At 42.8% G+C, this 18,280-nt stretch overlaps 1 gene segment (V, D, J or C); it reads left to right on the top strand.

Annotated features, from left to right (window-relative positions):
- The first annotated feature begins 1,738 nt into the window (after positions 1–1,738).
- Positions 1,739–6,111, top strand: LOC144593135 (Ig lambda-1 chain C region-like). The segment is given in 3 exon segments: positions 1,739–2,167; positions 3,503–3,571; positions 5,686–6,111. Coding segments are annotated over 3 exon segments (432 nt in total).
- Positions 6,112–18,280: the final 12,169 nt, after the last annotated feature.

Here is an 18,280-nt window from a genome sequence, read left to right as displayed (position 1 = left end):
CGGATTCAACACCTGGTGGAGTTTAAACCCAGAACGATTTAACACCAGCTTCAAACATATCCGCTGTCGGAGTTCGTTATTATTATTCGTTGAAAATGGCAGAAGATTTAACCGCCTTACAAAATTGGGTTTCAGAGAGACTCTCTGGTCTCTATGATGGCGAACAACTGGTGAATTGCGAATGTCGAATCTCCAGCGAATCCTTGTGATCGCGGAAAATACTCTTTATGTTCTGTAGCAGCTTATACACAAGGTAGCCGCGGGTATAATTTGACCAGGTTATTAGTTCAGAGTCTGGGGTTGCAAAGCTCGGAGAGGAAAAAGCCAGGACCCAGTCTAAGGGCGGAGGTTGTATCGGGATTTCCTGCAGAGTAGTTCGTCGGGTTCAAAAATTGATTCATTTCTTTTAGTGGAAAGGCCAGATTTGCTGTTGCCCAAGATATTAACCCGTTCATTCGACAGAGATATAGCTTCTGCGAACTGCAATGGCACTAGTTGTAAATTGAAAACGCCGGACAGTAAAGCTGTCGAGAAATGGGCAGTGAATCGCAGGTCAGCGAATTAAACCCCCTGAGATCCAGGGAAATACGGTAATTTGGACCAAATTGTGCTTGATAATATGAGGTAGGGGCGGTAATCGAAGGGTATTTTTTCCAATTGGAAGGCTTGGATCAGTGCCTGGACCTTTGCTTTTTGGTCTACATGAATAGCGAGTTTGCATACGACACAAAGGTCGGTAGTGTTCTGAATGGTGAGGATTATATTGTCATACAGGGACATTCATCATTCATCAGATGTGCAAAGAAATGGCTAAAACAGTTCAATACTGGATCAAAAGTGAAATACTATATTCTAGGAATATTAAGACCCGGGCATACACAACGATTAATGTGACCAGTGAATGTACTGTAGAATCGTAGGGTCTCCGTGCACATGTCTAAGGTTTCCTATAACCACCAACACGGAATAAAGTCGTTAGGAAGACATACCTACTTGCCTTCATCAGCCGGGGTATAGAATATAAAAGCAGAAAAGATAATGATACGTGTGTACAAAAGACTAGTTAAGACACCGCCGGAATATTTTGTGCATATTTCGGTCGCCGCGCCATGGGAAAAACATGATTGCTCATGGAGGGTGCAGTGGCGATTTACCACAATGTAGCTTGGAACGAAACTGTTGAGTTCCGAGAGGAGAATGGAGAGGCTGGGCTCATTCCACAGGGAGTGGAGAAGGATGATGCGGGACCTGCTTGACGTATACAAAATATGGTGGTACATTGGCAGCGTAGGTAAACCAATGCCGGTTTAGGAGCGCATTTATTAACAATAAACTGTTGAAGACGATATGAAGGAAAAATGTCACCCAAATGGTGGTTGAAATCTGGAATACACACCCCGAGAAGGGTTCGTGGCGACAGGGCCTCTTGTTGTCGGGGAAGTTAATGGGTAAGCAATGAAAATGCGCGCCAAATGCTGGAAAATCGGATTAGCATAAATATCTAATGGCGGTCATATTCGCGGTACTCATAACGCCACTGTATGACTTTGAGAACAAGGACATTCGGCCTGTCGGACAAGTATTAAATCCCTCTCGCGTAACACTCTCCACAGCCCTTTAAATCCACCCATTCTCCGGCGCTCCCAGAATTTGAAGCACTTGGCTGTTTAATCTCAACATTTCTATAATTTTAAATAATCTCATTATGTTTATTCTTTGCAAAGTGAATCCCCTCTGATTCGTCGGTGTTAAATTTCAAACTGTTTTCTCCAATCTGCAGCTGCTGATTTGCAGTGCGAATATTGGAATTTATAATCACTTTAATGCAGAATATATATTTTCCAATCAGATCAACCGTCCACGGCTCCGAAAATTCGTCTTTTCCAGCCGTCGACCGCTGAGCTGGTCAACACTAGCAAGTCGGCTGTGGTCTGCCTGATGACCGACTTCTTCCCCGAGGTGATCAAGGTCGAGTGGAAAATCGGTGCTGAGAAGCAGGACGCAATGGTTCAGACGGACTCGGTGAAGAAAATGGAGGGAAATACTTATTCGCTGATTAGCCGGCTCATTGTCACCAAGTTGCAATGGGAGAAGAAAACAATTTCTTGCCACGCGAAACATGAAGCCGGCTTAAAAGAAGCATCAATTACAAAGGATTCCAAATACGGTACTGTCCTCGGCGCGGCTGCCAACCTGGCAGAATGTTTGCAAATCCCATTTAAATCCCCAGCTCTCCCGAATTTAAATCTTAGACCAGCCACCTGCAATTGCAGTCCTTTACCCCCCCCCCCCCCCCAATAAGCAGCGATAATAAAATTATATAGATGCTCCCCAAATAACGCTCACGCTGGATCAATCGGTATGAAGTTTCCCGCCAGACTCGCTCCTTTCCCTCCGACCCTCTTTCTCCTTCGTTCCTTGCGTCGGTCAGAACCCAATACTCACAACATAATTCTGCTGGGGTTACACTCTTTTATTTCTAATTTTATATAACAATGACAATGACTTTCTATATAATTATATAGCAATCACATCTAACAATAAGCCTTTTTTTTTGTAACAACATCGCTACTGATATTGCCGACACCAGATGTACTTTCCTGGTTCATGCTATATAAGTGAATTTAGATCCAGCTCCAGGATTCGGCCGGCGTCTAGTGGTATAAATGCACCGAGAAATACTCTCACTCATGGCAACCTTTCACTGGAGAGATTTAATTTCGCAGTATTCTCTCAATCGTAACAGCGGCATAATGTCCGGGGAAAAGGGAGGAAACACAAAACCGTCTCACATTTAGGGCGGCACTGTGGCGCAGCGGTAGGGTTGCTGCCTGACAGCGGCAGAAACGCAGGTTCGATCCTGACTACGGGAGCTATCTGTACGGAGCTTGTACGTTCTCCCTGTGGGTTTTCTCCGGGTGCTCCGGTTTCCTCCCACACTCCAAAGACGGTTAATGGGCATCGGTAAAAATGTAAATTGCCCCTGGTGTATAGGACAATGTCTGTGTACATGATCGCTGACCGGCGGGGACACGGTGGGCCGAGGAGCCCATTTCTGCGGGGACGGGTTTTAAATATAATTCGTTTTAACTTGAAAGCGTAAATGCGAACATCCTCTTGGTGTATGTGTTTGTGCGGGTTTTCGCATACATTGTGCACAATGTGCCGGGGCGGATGGTTATTCTCGCACCTTGCTGTATTGGGATGGATCAGTTTAGAGACGGTCGGACTTAGAACGGGGAAAGTCATCGGTGCTCCCACAAACATAATATCATAAGGTCATAAGTGATAGGAGCAGAATTAGGCCATTCGGCCCATCAAATGTATCATGGCTGATCTATCTCTTCCTTCAAACCCCATTTTCCTGCCTTCTCCCCATAAGCCTTGACATCAATTCCTGGCTGCTCACTCGTTTCATTCCCTTACTCCCATCCAGCCCCGCGTTGCGGAATATGTCGATTATTTCCAATGAATGTTTCTGTATTTCTCTACGACCCTTTAGATGATCCAAACGCAGTAGTTCCCACCTGCCCGCCGATCGTCCAGGAATCACAGGAGAGCACGGAAGAAGGTAATTCCTGTTTTAAGTCAAACTATGGTCCGGGTATTATTCAGCTCCTGGCCTGGGTCATAGATTGCAGCCCCTCAAATTGTGACACTATAGCTCAATAAATCTGCCGTTTGCCAGCACAGGGAAATAATCAACTCAATCTTTACCTTGTCACAGGACGGGCGGTTCTAATGTCCTTAGAAAGAGCAAGGTGACAATTAATGAGGATAAACGTCTCCAATCGGCTGACCCCCACTGTCCTTTGAAGCGGCTTAGATAGGTATCCAGCAATATCCATTCGTGGAAAGGAATGAAAGAACGCCTGCTTATTGTAATAGGTTGCTCAGAAAATCAGAATTAGAAAGGAACAGACACAAATAAACTGGAATGTATTTTGACATTTAAAAATAAAATCCGCAGTGTAACACAGTTGAAACAACGGTCAACACAGAAAGAAACGCAAGTTAAATGCAAGAGCATACTATCCAGTAATGCCTGACTAAAGGTGGTTGAAGAAGTGAAGACAATTAAAACTGAAGGAAATAGTTATATTCAGTGCACGAACAAGAGCGAGGACGATGAAAAAGAATAGAAATAGATTAGCAAAAATGGAGAGAGGGTCAATTGAAAAGGCAATTAGAAACGCCAAAATTAAGTTAACGAGCAATATAAAAGAAATAAACTAGTTTGCAGACACATAAAAACGACCGAAGCTACCAAGAATTGGGTTACAGAAACAATCCATTCTTTCCCCACCATAACCTCGTCGATCACTGTCAATAAGGAGCACATCTTCAAGGTTTCAAGGTCAGTTTGTTGTCACATGTACCAATTAAGGTACAGTGAAATTTATATTACCATTTGGGGCATATCTTGATACACTCACCCAAGAAAACATCAAAGTAACAAAATATTATTACCATCGCTTTGTCCACTACTTACAAAAAATGTAAATTGGTTGAAATAACATGAGAAGAAATCACATAAGAAAATGAAAACTTTTAAGAAATAAGTTATTAAATAATGAATTGGGAGTCTGTTAGCTCACGTGGATTATACCTGCGCATGTTAACAATTGGGAAAGGATGGCAGACAAACCATTACATACATGTAGACATGTATCATTAAAGGACATTTCTATTTTAAGACGTCCACAAATTTGTAATAAAAAAGCAACACGAACACTAGCATGAACTGGTTGGGTAGATTTCCCAGTTTATTTGCTGTATATAATACGTTCATATTTAGAAAACTCAACACCACCATTGAAGATGTGTGGTGACATTAATTTCGAGCATGCTTTCACTTCTTGTACCCGCAAAGCAGGTAAACATAACATTCATAGAAACATAGAAACATAGAAAATAGGTGCAGGAGGAGGACATTTGGCCCTTCGAACCAGCACCGCCATTCATTGTGATCATGGCTGCTCATCCACAATCAGTAACCTGTGCCTGCCTTCTCCTCATATCCCTTGATTCCGCTAGCCCCTGGAGCTCTATCTAACTCGCTTTTAAATTCGTCCAGTGAATTGGCTTCCACTGCCTTCTGTGGCAGAGAATTCCACAAATTCACAAATTCTCTGGGTGAATTTTCTTTTTCATCTCAGTCATCCCCTTTATTCTTAGACTGTGGCCCCTGGTTCTGGACTTCCCCAACATTGGGAACATTTTTCTTGCATCTAGCTTATCCAGTCCTTTTATAATTTTATACGTTTCTATAAGATCCCCTCTCATCCTTCTAAATTCCAGTGAATACATGCACAGTCTTTCCAATCTTTCCTCCTATGACAGTCCCGCCATCCCGGGGATTAACCTCGTGAACCTACGCTGCACTGCCTCAATAGCAAGGATGTCCTTCCTCAAACCACGAAGAAAAAAAAATCCGCACACTTTAGACTTCATATAAACATTACATCCACTTGAATAGAAAATATTCCCAATAGAGTCACTGATCATGGGAGGTTGACATTGTTGGAGACATTTGCGCACTCTTCGGTTACCCTTATTTTTTTTAGTGGCGTTATCTGTGCCATCGCTTCGAAAAACACCAAAATATACCTGTATTTATTAGAAGCATAATTTCTGCTAATAATCCAGAAGCTAACGATTTTTGCATTTTCCAATTTCACCTAGAAATATCACTGAGCTCACTGCAGGTCGCGACATTGACATATACCATTCTGTTGCTGAAGAGTGTGGCGTACTGCGGTATCATCTCAGGCATACTTTACAAGATGGAATACTGGGGCATGAAGAAGTCATTGTAACTCGCATTAAGAACATTGTACATTTCGATAAATGTATTCCATTTCATTGTAAGCTTTCAGTCTGTGTCTTCGTTGCGTGCAAAGGGATTGTACATCCTGTTGCAAAATATGTGTTGGCTTGTAAGAGGCTAATGAAGGCCAAGTGTTGAAGCAAGTATCCAGGTGATTACAGTGCAAAACACAGAGAACGAGCAGCGTTTGTAGTTAATTCAATGCCAGATAGACTGTTGTGGGGGTGCCGGTTAGTTGTTCTTCAAATCTCTTTTATTGTTGAATCCTTTGGTACCATTAATTTGCCGGCTTTTTTAAAAGTATTTTTCACGTGATTTTGCATGTATCATTCTATAAATCGGCCAATAAACGAGTTAGTAACTTTAGCATTTTTGAATGCTTTGCTCTGTGACCGGTGAGTTGTTTATTTCCGAAATAAAACAAAATAAAATAAAGGAAGCACCAATGATGATCACATTGGGAACTAGCAGCTAACTTGTACGATCTACCCATGAAATAGACTAGGTAATCAGCAGGTGGGGTGTTCAGTGGAACGTTGTTTGTCAGGACACGTCTCTGATAATAGAGGCCCTCGGTTTCAAGATTCATCACACCGACGCACTTTCGACAATGTAGCTCTCTGTTACCACTGATAAATGCGGAGCATGATTATTCTGACTGTAATCTCCGCCCCCCAACACCACCTTTCACTCGTCTGCTCATTAATAGTCTATCTATCTCGACCTGAAATTATTCAAAGGCCACCGCGAGGGAAATACAAATCCCCTCACCTCGACACGCCATTTTTAAACCGGGGACACATAGTTCTAGATTTTCCAAAGAGAGAAAATAACCTCTTTACATCCGCCCGGTCAAGGTCCCTCGGTTTCTTGCATGTTTCAATCAAGTCTTCGCTCACTCTTCTAAAATCCAGCGGATACCAGTAAACATTCTCTGAACTGCTTCAGACAGCTTCCTCCACTTTGTGTTAAATTACGATAACATGTTGTTAGCTTGCCTGATAACTAGCCTTTTACCAATCTAGAATTTGAACACCCGGGTCCAGGACTGCATGGGAATACCGAGGCGCGAGGCAAGGTTAATTGAAAGCCACAAAGTGCTGGAGTAAAACAGTGGGTCACGCAACATCTCTGGAGAACATGGAAAAGAGACGTTTCAGGTCTGGCCTAAAAAATGGTCCCAACTCGAAACGCCTCCTATCCATGCTCTCCAGTGATGCTGCCTGATCGGCTGAGTTGCTCCAGCACTTTGTTTTTTTTTAGTTGTAAACCAGCATCTGCCGTTCTTTGTTTCCTCAGACAAGTATCAAAACTTGACTCAGTAAATTCCCGGGGTCAAGGAAAGACCGTTCACGTCGCGGCCCTGTTTCACCAATCTTTTAACCACCACGTACAAGAAGTACAATAAGCGAAGGACGCAATTGTAGCAGATGCCGAGGGGTGTGTTCAGATGTGGCTGAACAATTTCTAATCTTGCAATGTGGACTCGATTAGAAGAAGTAAATTCCCCATGACCATTAATTCAATTTATCTCGAGTTTTCCAAAATAATAGCTAACCCCGGTCCAATAAATCTCTCTGGCCCCGGTTGGTTTGCAGACATGATCAAAATTACTAAAATCTCATCAACGCCAAAGCAACCCGGTCACTTTAAATTGAAACATCGAGAACTGCAGATGGTGGGAATCGAGCAAAACATAATGTGCTGGAGTAACTCAGTAGGCCAGGCAGACCCGCTGATTGAGTTAGTTCCTCCAGCACTTTGCATTTGGAATTTAAAATGTTTTATTTGAAATGATTTACATTGTACTTCACTACACTGTTGTTCCAACGCGACATCAGCAACTCTATCCCTTTACATGTCTTACTTTAATTTAACTTTATAGATGAAACGCGATTTAAGTCAGTTGTGTTTTCGTTGAATGTCGGTATTTCATTGACATTGGCCTCTTGTGAAGCGAGTATCGTTATACAACGATCCTTTTTTACAAACTGATAAATGAGATGCAATTGCAATTGATTGTACCGAACGCAAAACACTCTCGGAAAGGGCAAGAAGTGAACGGATTAAGGTTATAATCTTTATATTACATGGCCAGTGGCCGCACAATCAAACTCCCTGCAACATCTCAGAGCCGTTCGCTTTAACCCCGGCACAGATATCAGTGATCAATTAAAACTTCAGTGCTGGAAGTCTGAAGTATAAACAAAATGCCGGAAACAGAGCAATATGTACAAAGAGAAATAAAGTAAATAACAGAAAACAGTTCAAACTGGAAATAGCCGCTCGTCGGTTTGAGGCTTTCCAAGATTAGACTATGTCGTGGACTCGGAGATAGTTCTGGGATTTAGTACAATATTCTCTTTGTCTCAGCAGTTCGTGCTGATTAGCTGTGACGCCAACAAGTTCATATTCAAAGATAAAATGTATCCAACAAAGTTGCGACAAGTGTTCTGTTAATTTGCGAATATTAAGACTTTTATCTAATTGTAGGCTTTACATTGAGACACCGGTATATCCGCCGTCACTGCGTCACTTTTATGCAAGTTGGTGGAATGTATCGGAGTCGATATTACTTCAGCATGGAGGTCGAGCTTATTGCCACCATAATTCCAAACGCGACTGAATTTCAATTATCTGCTATTTTTAGACAATAGACAATAGGTGCAGGAGTAGGCCATTCAGCCCTTCGAGCCAGCACCGCCATTCAATGCGATCATGGCTGATCACTCTCAATCAGTACCCCGTTCCTGCCTTCTCCCCATACCCCCTCACTCCGCTATCCTTAAGAGCTCTATCCAGCTCTCTCTTGAAAGCATCCAACGAACTGGCCTCCACTGCCTTCTGAGGCAGAGAATTCCACACCTTCACCACTCTCTGACTGAAAAAGTTGTTCCTCATCTCCGTTCTAAATGGCCTACCCCTTATTCTTAAAATGTGGCCCCTTGTTCTGGACTCCCCCAACATTGGGAACATGTTTCCTGCCTCTAATGTGTCCAATCCCCTAATTATCTTATATGTTTCAATAAGATCCTCCCTCATCCTTCTAAATTCCAGTGTATACAAGCCTAATTGCTCCAGCCTTTCAACATACGACAGTCCCGCCATTCCGGGAATTAACCTAGTGAACCTACGCTGCACGCCCTCAATAGCAAGAATATCCTTCCTCAAATTTGGAGACCAAAACTGCACACAGTACTCCAGGTGCGGTCTCACCAGGGCCCGGTACAACTTTAGAAGGACCTCTTTGCTCCTACACTCAACTCCTCTTGTTATGAAGGCCAACATTCCATTGGCTTTCTTCACTGCCTGCTGTACCTGCATGCTTCCTTTCAGTGACTGATGCACTAGGACACCCAGATCTCGTTGAACATCCCCTCTTCCTAACTTGACACCATTCAGATAATAATCTGCCTTTCTATTCTTACTTCCAAGGTGAATAACCTCACACTTATCTACATTAAACTGCATCTGCCATGTATCCGCCCATTGACACAACCTGTCCAAATCACCCTGCAGCCTTATTGCATCTTCCTCACAATTCACATTACCCCCCAGCTTAGTATCATCTGCAAATTTGCTAATGGTACTTTTAACCCCTTCATCTAAATCATTAATGTATATCGTAAATAGCTGGGGTCCCAGCACCGAACCTTGCGGTACCCCACTGGTCACTGCCTGCCATTCCGAAAGGGACCCATTTATCCCCACTCTTTGCTTTCTGTCTGTCAACCAATTTTCTATCCATGTCAGTACCCTACCCCCAATACCATGTGCTCTAATTTTGCCCACTAATCTCCTATGTGGGACCTTGTCGAAGGCTTTCTGAAAGTCGAGGTACACCACATCCACTGACTCTCCCCTGTCAATTTTCCTAGTTACATCCTCAAAAAATTCCAGTAGATTTGTCAAGCATGATTTCCCCTTCGTAAATCCATGCTGACTCGGAATGATCCTGTTACTGCTATCCAAATGCTCAGCAATTTCGTCTTTTATAATTGACTCCAGCATCTTCCCCACCACTGATGTCAGACTAACTGGTCTATAATTACCCGTTTTCTCTCTCCCTCCTTTCTTAAAAAGTGGGATAACATTTGCTATCCTCCAATCCACAGGAACTGATCCTGAATCTATAGAACATTGAAAAATGATCTCCAATGCTTCCACTATTTCTAGAGCCACCTCCTTAAGTACCCTGGGATGCAGATCATCAGGCCCTGGGGATTTATCAGCCTTCAGTCCCATCAGTCTACCCAAAACAATTTCCTGCCTAATGTGGATTTCCTTCAGTTCCTCCATCACCCTAGGTTCTCCGGCCCCTAGAACATTTGGGAGATTGTGTGTATCTTCCTCAGTGAAGACAGATCCGAAGTAACGGTTTAACTCGTCTGCCATTTCTTTGTCCCCAATAATAAATTCCCCTGCTTTTGTCTTCAAGGGACCCACATTTGCCGTGACTATTTTTTTCCTCTTCACGTACCTAAAAAAACTTTTGCTATCCTCCTTTATATTATTGGCTAGTTTACCCTCGTACCTCATCTTTTCTCCCCGTATTGCCTTTTTAGTTAACTTTTGTTGTTCTTTAAAAGAGTCCCAATCCTCTGTCTTCCCACTCTTCTTTGCTATGTTATACTTCCTCTCCTTAATTTTTATGCTGTCCTTGACTTCCCTCATCAGCCACAGGTGTCTTTTACTCCTCTTAGAGTCTTTCCGCCTCTTTGGGATAAATTGATCCTGCAATCTCTGCATTATTCCCAGGAATACCTGCCATTGCTGTTCTACCTTCTTCCCTGCTAGGTAGGGCCTCATTCCAGTCAATTTTGGCCAGCTCCTGCCTCATGCCTCTGTAAACCCCTTTGCTATACTGTAATACTGACACTTCCGATTTTCCCTTCTGCCTTTCCATTTGCAGAGTAAAACTTATCATGTTGTGATCACTGCCTCCTAATGGCTCTTTTACCTCTAGTCCCCTTATCAGATCAGGATCATTACACAACACTAAATCCAGAATTGCCTTCTCCCAGGTAGGCTCCAGTACAAGCTGTTCTAAGAATCCATCTCGAAGGCACGCTACAAACTCTCTTTCCTGCGGTCCATTTCCAACCTGATTTTCCCAGTCTACCTGCATGTTGAAATCTCCCATAACCACGAGAAAAGAGCGGAATTCGCATCCCTGCACAAGGGAATCTATACGATGGAATTCTTACATTCCGCAATTTAAATTCCGACCATCATTTCGCAAAGTTACACTGGACATTCCCTACAGTAAGAGTTTGCTCGTCTCGGCACCTTCCAATGTGCTGGCAATCGGCTAATCCAGAATGGGAAAACAAAGCTGATGCGCTCCCTTATTGTTCTTTTACGTTACACCTAAATAATCGACCAGGTTCCGAGAGAATCTGGGACGTTTGGCTTGGTTGCAGCTTGATGCTTTTCAATAAGACGGAACGCAGGGTTTGGGAATGTACATTTTCAACCCGAGGGATAAGTTATACAGGCATTTGGACGGACAAAGACTGATTAGGGATAGTCAGCATGGTTTTGTACGTGGGAGGTAGTGTCTCACAAATCTGATTGAGTTTTTTCAAGACGTGACCAAGAAGGTTAATGAGGACAGAGTTGTAGACGTGTACATGGATTTCAGTAAGTCATTTGACAAGGTTCCGCAAGGTAGGCTGTTCTGGAAGGTTAGATCGAATGGGATCCAAGGAGAGATAGCTGAATGGATAGCAAATTGCCTCCATGGAAGGAAGCAGAGGGTGATGGTGGACGGTTGCTTCTTGGAAAGGAGGCCTGTGACTAGTGGTGTGCCTCAGGGTTCAGCGCTGGAGCCGTTATTGTTTGTCATCTACATCAATGAGGGCAAGATTAGCCAGTTTGCTGATGATACAAAAGTGAGTAGTTTTGCAGACAGTGAAGATGGTTGTGAAAGATTGCAGCAGGATCTGGATTGATTGGCCAGCTGGGCTGAGGAATGGTTGATGGAATTTAATACAAAGAAGTGTGAGGTGTTGCATTTTGGGTCGTCTTACAAGGGCAGGACCTACGCAGTGAATGGTAGGCCTCTGGGTAGTGTTGTAGAGCAGAGGGATCTAGGAGGGCAGGTGCATGGTTCCTTGAAGGTCGAGTCACAGGTAGGTAAGGTGGTAAAAAAGGCTTTTGGCACATTGGCCTTCATCAGTCAGAGTATTGAGTATAGAAGTTGGGAGGCCAAGTTGCAGTTGTATAAGACGTTGGTGAGACCGCATTTAGAATATTATGTTCAGTACTGGGCAGCGTGTTACAGGAAAGATATTGTCAAGGTTGAAAGGGTTCAGAGAGAATTTGCGAGGATGTTGTCAGGACTAGAGAGTGTGAGCTATCGGGAGAGGTTAAGTAGGCTGGCTCTCTATTCCTTGGAGCGCAGGAGGATGAGGGGTGATCTTATAGAGGTGTACAAAATCATGAAAGGAATAGATCAGGTAGATGCATAGAGTCTCTTGCCCAGAGTAGGGGAATTGAGGACCAGAGGACATAGGTTCAAGGTGAAGGGGAAAAGGTTTAATAGGAATCTGAGGGGTAACTTTTTCACACAAAGGGTGGTTAGTATATGGAACAAGCTGCCAGAGGAGGTAGTTGAGGCTGGGACTATCCCAACGTTTAAGAAGCAGTCGGACAGGAAAATGGATAGGAGAGGTTTGGAGGAATATGGACCAAGTGCAGGCAAGTGGGACTAGTGTAGCTAGGACATGTTGGCCGGTGTGGGCTAGTTGGACTGAAGGGCCTGTTTCCACACTATCACTCTGTGATTCTATGACTAATCAAATTCCACTCTAAAAGATGTTTAGTCCTTAACTCTATTCCAATGTTGACACCAGTAACGGGGTATTTAACAAGCGAGATCAATTTCAGTTTAATTTTGCTTGTGGTGATTATTAATATGGTACTCGAAACGTTTGAAGGTGAGGTTGAATGTGATGTTTAGGAATTAGTTTATTGTCACATGTACCAAGATACAGTAGAATACATTATTTGCATGCAATATTGCAAATCATACCATGCACAAGTACAATTAAAGCAGGTAGTGCAAAGGAAAAAAAATATCAGAGTGCAGAGTAGAGTTGTACAGCATTAGTGGAACAGAGAAAGTACAAGATTCCCAATGAGGTAGTTTGGTAGACCAGGAGTACGTGAGGACATTGAGTAATCTGATAATATCAAGAACGAAGCTGTTTGTAAATCTCATAGTATGTGCTCAAGCTTTTGTTTATTTCATCCGATAAAAGAAGCCGGGAATGACCAGGGTGAAAGTAGTGCCCGATTGTTGTTGGATGCTTTCCCACGATAGCGTGAACTGATGATGGGGTTAATGTTGATGCCTCTCTAAAATAAGACATGGAGATTTTTTAATCCATTAAACTTTAAATCTTCCCAATAGTTGCAATTTAGCACCCTTAGGGACTGTGTAGGATGACTATACACTCCATCTCCCTTACATCCACTGTGAATGTTTAAAGCTTTTGTTTGAGGTCGTGACAATTTTAACACAAAGTGTAGCTGTCTCTAAATGAGACGAATAAAAAAATTGAATTGCAAATCGGAAACAATAGAGAAAAAACTATCAGAAGGCTAGGCAGCATACATGAAAGAAAAATAAGTAACATTTAATTCCGAAGTGGCTTCGACTTGCAACGTTTACTGCTTCTCTTTCCGCGGATGTTGCTTGGTAAAACCGAAGCGTGTAATATGGTAAGTTTGAATAAATCCACAGTTTTTATTAAGCGACTGTTTTTATTAGGCATGCTTTTGTCGAGAGATAGTTTTGTCGAGAAAATATACATAAAGGAACTTAAAACTCACAAATATCATAAATGATCTAGCAAGCGTAATGGGAAGTCTGACTTTATCTCTTTGCTCTGGCATCTTTACGAATCTCATCCAGGAATTGAAATCCTCTCAAGAAAGAGAATGTAGATTCTGTGCACATTGTTTGTGAGGATCTGAACGTTAGCGGCCATTTCAGAGACCGAAATCCCGTGAACACCGCGCTGGCGTGATGCCAGAGAAGAGGTTGGGTGAATTGGGCCTCCAGTTTCTCCTCAAACAGGCGAATCTTCATATTTGGGTTCATTTATCTAACGGAATTCACCCGTGCTAAAAGATACAAAGACTTGTAATACAAGAAGTGTCCCGACCTGAAATCTCACCTACCCATGTCCTCAAGAGATGCTGAGTTACTCCAGCACTCCGTGTTCTATGAAATACAAGTTCATAATTTCATAAATTCAAGCAGCAGAATTAGGTCCATCAATTCTACACTGACATTCATTCGCGGCTTATCTACCTTTCCCTCTCAATCCTATTTTCCTGCCGAAATATAAACCTGATGTGTATTGAAATTTTCCTGCATGGGAATCGAACAACACTTCAATCCTCTCCTACTTGCCTTCTTCAGCATTTGGCTTTATCTAATTGCAGCCACTTGCATTAATCGTATCCGGGGCAGAAAAGTGTGACCGATTCCTAATCACAAAAATCTCCAAATTACTGAAGTTATTTTCTGAACTTTGCGCAATAATTAAGAGTGGGGATAAATGGGTCCCTTTCAGAATGGCAGAACTAGTGGGGTACCGCAAGGTTCGGTGCTGGGACTGCAGCTATTTACAATATACATTAATGACTTGGATGAAGGGATTAAAAGTACCATTAGCAAATTTGCAGATGATACAAAGCTGGGTGGTAGTGTGAACTGTGAGGAAGATGCTATGAGGTTGCAGGATGACTTGGACAGGTTGTGTGAATGGGCGGATGCATGGCAGATGCAGTTTAATGTGGATAAGTGTGAGGTTATCCACTTTGGTGGTAAGAATAGGAAGGCAGAGTATTATCTGAATGGTGTCAAGTTAGGAACAGGGGACGTACAACGAGATCTGGGTGTCCTAGTGCATCAGTCACTGAAAGGAAGCATGCAGGTACAGCAGGCAGTGAAGAAAGCCAATGGAATGTTGGCCTTCATAACAAGAGGAGTTGAGTATAGGTGGAAAGAGGTCCTTCTGTAGTTGTACAGGGCCCTAGTGAGACCGCAGCTGGAGTACTGTGTGCAGTTTTGGTCTCCAAATTTGAGGAAGGATATTCTTGCTATTGAGGGCGTGCAGCGTAAGTTTACTAGGTTAATTCCTGGAATGGCGGGACTATCATATGTTGAAATACTGGAGCGACTAGGCTTGTATACACTGGAATTTGGAAGGATGAGAGGAGATCTTATCGAAACGTATAAGATTATTAAGGGGTTGGACACGCTAGAGGCAGGAAACATGTTCCCAATGTTGGGGGAGTCCAGAACAAGGGGCCACAGTTTAAGAATAAGGGGTAGGCCATTTAGAACTGAGATGAGGAAAAACTTTTTCAGTCAGAGAGTTGTGAATCTGTGGAATTCTCTGCCTCAGAAGGCAGTGGAGGCCATTTCAAGAGCTCTTAAGGATAGCGGAGTCAGGGGGTATGGGGAGAAGGCAGGAACGGGGTACTGATTGAGAATGATCAGCCATGATCACATTGAATGGCGGTGCTGGCTCGAAGGGCCGAATGGCCTCCTCCTGCACCTATTGTCTATTGTCTATAAAGAAAATGTAATAAACTATCGAATACCGTGGTTAACAGCGATATTTGAAGTTTTAGTTGGTGTGACCAGCTCCGTGTTAGGGAATTATTTGGTGATGTAGTAACTATCATGTTTACGACCTGCTGCTAAACCCACCCTGGAGTGCGCACCTGACTTGCTGCTAGTACGATTACAGTGTGTGCCCTTGACATGTCCCATTTACAAATACAGGAACACTGTAGTGATAACTGTGAAGTGGTACATTTTGCTAGGAAGAATATGAAGACAAGTTATTACCTGGTAGGTAGAGGAATAAAGAGATCACAGAGTACATATACTTCTCAGCACTAAAGATTGCACTCAAAGTTTATTTTCTGATGGGTAAAATAGGGAAATTATTTTAAATCTGCTGCATCCAACCTATCCCACACAGTACAGCATAATGTCCGTTCGAACATGATGCCAAGTTAAATTAATCTCCTCCGTCTGTGTATGGCCCACAGCCCTCCATTCCCCGCATATCCACTTGCCAGTTGAAAGCCTCTGACATGCCACTATCGTATCTGCCTCCACCACCACCTCGGGAAAACAAATTCTAGATAGTAGGTGAATCGAGGGATATTGGGGTAGGACAAGAAAATTATGCTGGGATTCTAGAAAATCATCAACCATAATCTTGTTAAATGATAGAGCGGCCTTGAGTGCCCAATACTCCTGCTTCCGCTCTGTTGATACGTTCATAAGGGAGTTCAGACAGTCGTACTAGAGAGGCAAGAATAACGAGTTAGAGGGATTTAGATGAGACAAAATGAGAGCAGGCTCATATCGAGCATTGCTAAGGACTGGTTGTGATGAATGGCTACTTGTTGAGCAATGTTCAGTTACTTGTTGAGCTTAATCCTATTAACCAAATGATTATACATACAGAAAATACTGGTTTACCTCATCTGGAATATTGTTTCCGGTCTAGGCAACGTACTCTGGGAAGGATGTCAAGGCCTGAGAAGCGTAACAGATGGGAATCACAAGGACAGCACGAGGGAAAGAAGCCTGAAAGCACGTGCAGAGTCTGGAAATGCTAAGCAGCCCTTTTCGAATGGAAAATGTAATACAACTGTTCAAAGGTTGAAAGAAGAGAAGCTAAAACGTTTGGGTTTAGTGAGCCATTATTTTAAATAGTTTTGGTGCTCACAGCGAAGGAGGAATTCGTTTGCTTCCAAGTCAATGCGATGCAGATTTTCTACATTGATATTTAGATAGGAAAGAATGTCCCATGGACGATGATTAAGACAGTCCAATACACACGGGAGTTGGGAAAATGGGAGGTAATCTCATGGAGATAGGTTTTGATGGAGAGTGTGGTTGGCAGAGTGGACATTACAAGGCTGTTTCCTCGGAGTGGTGGGTTTGCATCCAGGTGCAGAATCTCAGAAAAGGGGTGAGCATTTTGGGTTCACACGATGAGACATTTCTCCATACAAACTGTTACACGTATTCTGACATTATCTAAGAGTGCTGTGCATACTCAGTTATTTTCTATATTCTGACTTAAGAATAAGGGGTAGGCCATTTAGTGCAGTGTAGCCTCTGTATTTCTGTTCATGAAGTCTTCTGTGGACAATGGTCATTGACAAATCCACACCTGAACAGTGTTTCTGATCTGTGAGACAGGTATTTGGGGATTTTTCTTTATTATAGTGAGAATTCGTCTGTCATCAGCTGTGGAGATCTTCCTTGGCCTGCCAGTCCCTTTGCGATTAGTAAGCTCACCAGTGCTCTCATTCTTGTTAATGATGTTCCAAACAGTTGATTTGGGTAAGCCTAATGCTTGGCTGATGTGTCTAACAGTTTTATTCTTGTTTCTCATTCTCATAATGGCTTCTTTGACTTTCATTGGTACAACTTTGGTCCTCATGTTGATAAACAGCAATAGAAGTTTCCCAAGGTGATGGAAAGACTGGAGGGAAGACTAGGTGCTGAGAGCTCTCTTAGATCTGCATTAAGGAGGCACTTAAACACACCTGAGCAATTACAAATGCCTGTGAAGCCATGTGTCCCAAACATTATGGTGCCCTGAAATGGGAGGGTCTATGTATAAACACAGCTGTAATTTCTACATGGTGAAACTAAAATGAATAAAAATGGCCCTTATTAAAATCTGACAATGTGCACTTCAACCACATGTGATCTTTTTTTCCATTACAAATCTCAAATAGTGGAGTACAGAGGCAAATAAATAAATGATGGGTCTTTGTCCCAAGCATTATGGAGGGCACTGTATGTATGTAACTGGTGTTCATGGGTGTTTAAACAATAATGGAATTGGAAATAGAGATGGGATGAGAAAATGCAAATGCAGTATTGCATCAGCCATGGTCATGATGCAATTTGGAGCAGGTTCAAGGGTCAAATGACCCATTCCTTCTTATTTCTACAATCCGACATTCTAGGGAAAATAGTCAGGGTACGTTCAAAGAATATTTTATTTAAACAATTATTTGTTGTGATCTGGAATTCATTAGTTGAAATCAAATGGGAGCATATTCAATTGTGAAAAGGAAATTAGATAAGCCTAGGAAGGGAAAGTACCACGTGCTGTGAAAAGGTGCAGGAAAATAACTCAGCAGGTCAGGCAGCATCTCAGGAGAGAAGGAATGGGTGACGTTTCGGGTCGAGACCCTTCTTCAGACTGATGTCAGGGGGGCGGGACAAAAGGAAGGATATAGCTGGAGACAGGAAGATAGAGGCAGAACTGGGAAGGGGAGGGGAAGAGAGGGACAGAGGAACTATCTAAAGTTGGAGAAGTCAATGTTCATACCGCTGGGCTGCAAGCTGCCCAAGCGAAATATGAGGTGCTGTTCCTCCAATTTCCG

Source organism: Rhinoraja longicauda, chromosome 4 (genome assembly GCF_053455715.1).
Source record: "Rhinoraja longicauda isolate Sanriku21f chromosome 4, sRhiLon1.1, whole genome shotgun sequence".
Lineage (NCBI taxonomy): Eukaryota > Metazoa > Chordata > Chondrichthyes > Rajiformes > Arhynchobatidae > Rhinoraja > Rhinoraja longicauda.
The sequence above is the reverse complement of the archived record's forward strand: the minus strand, read 5'-3'. Positions and strand labels throughout refer to the sequence as shown.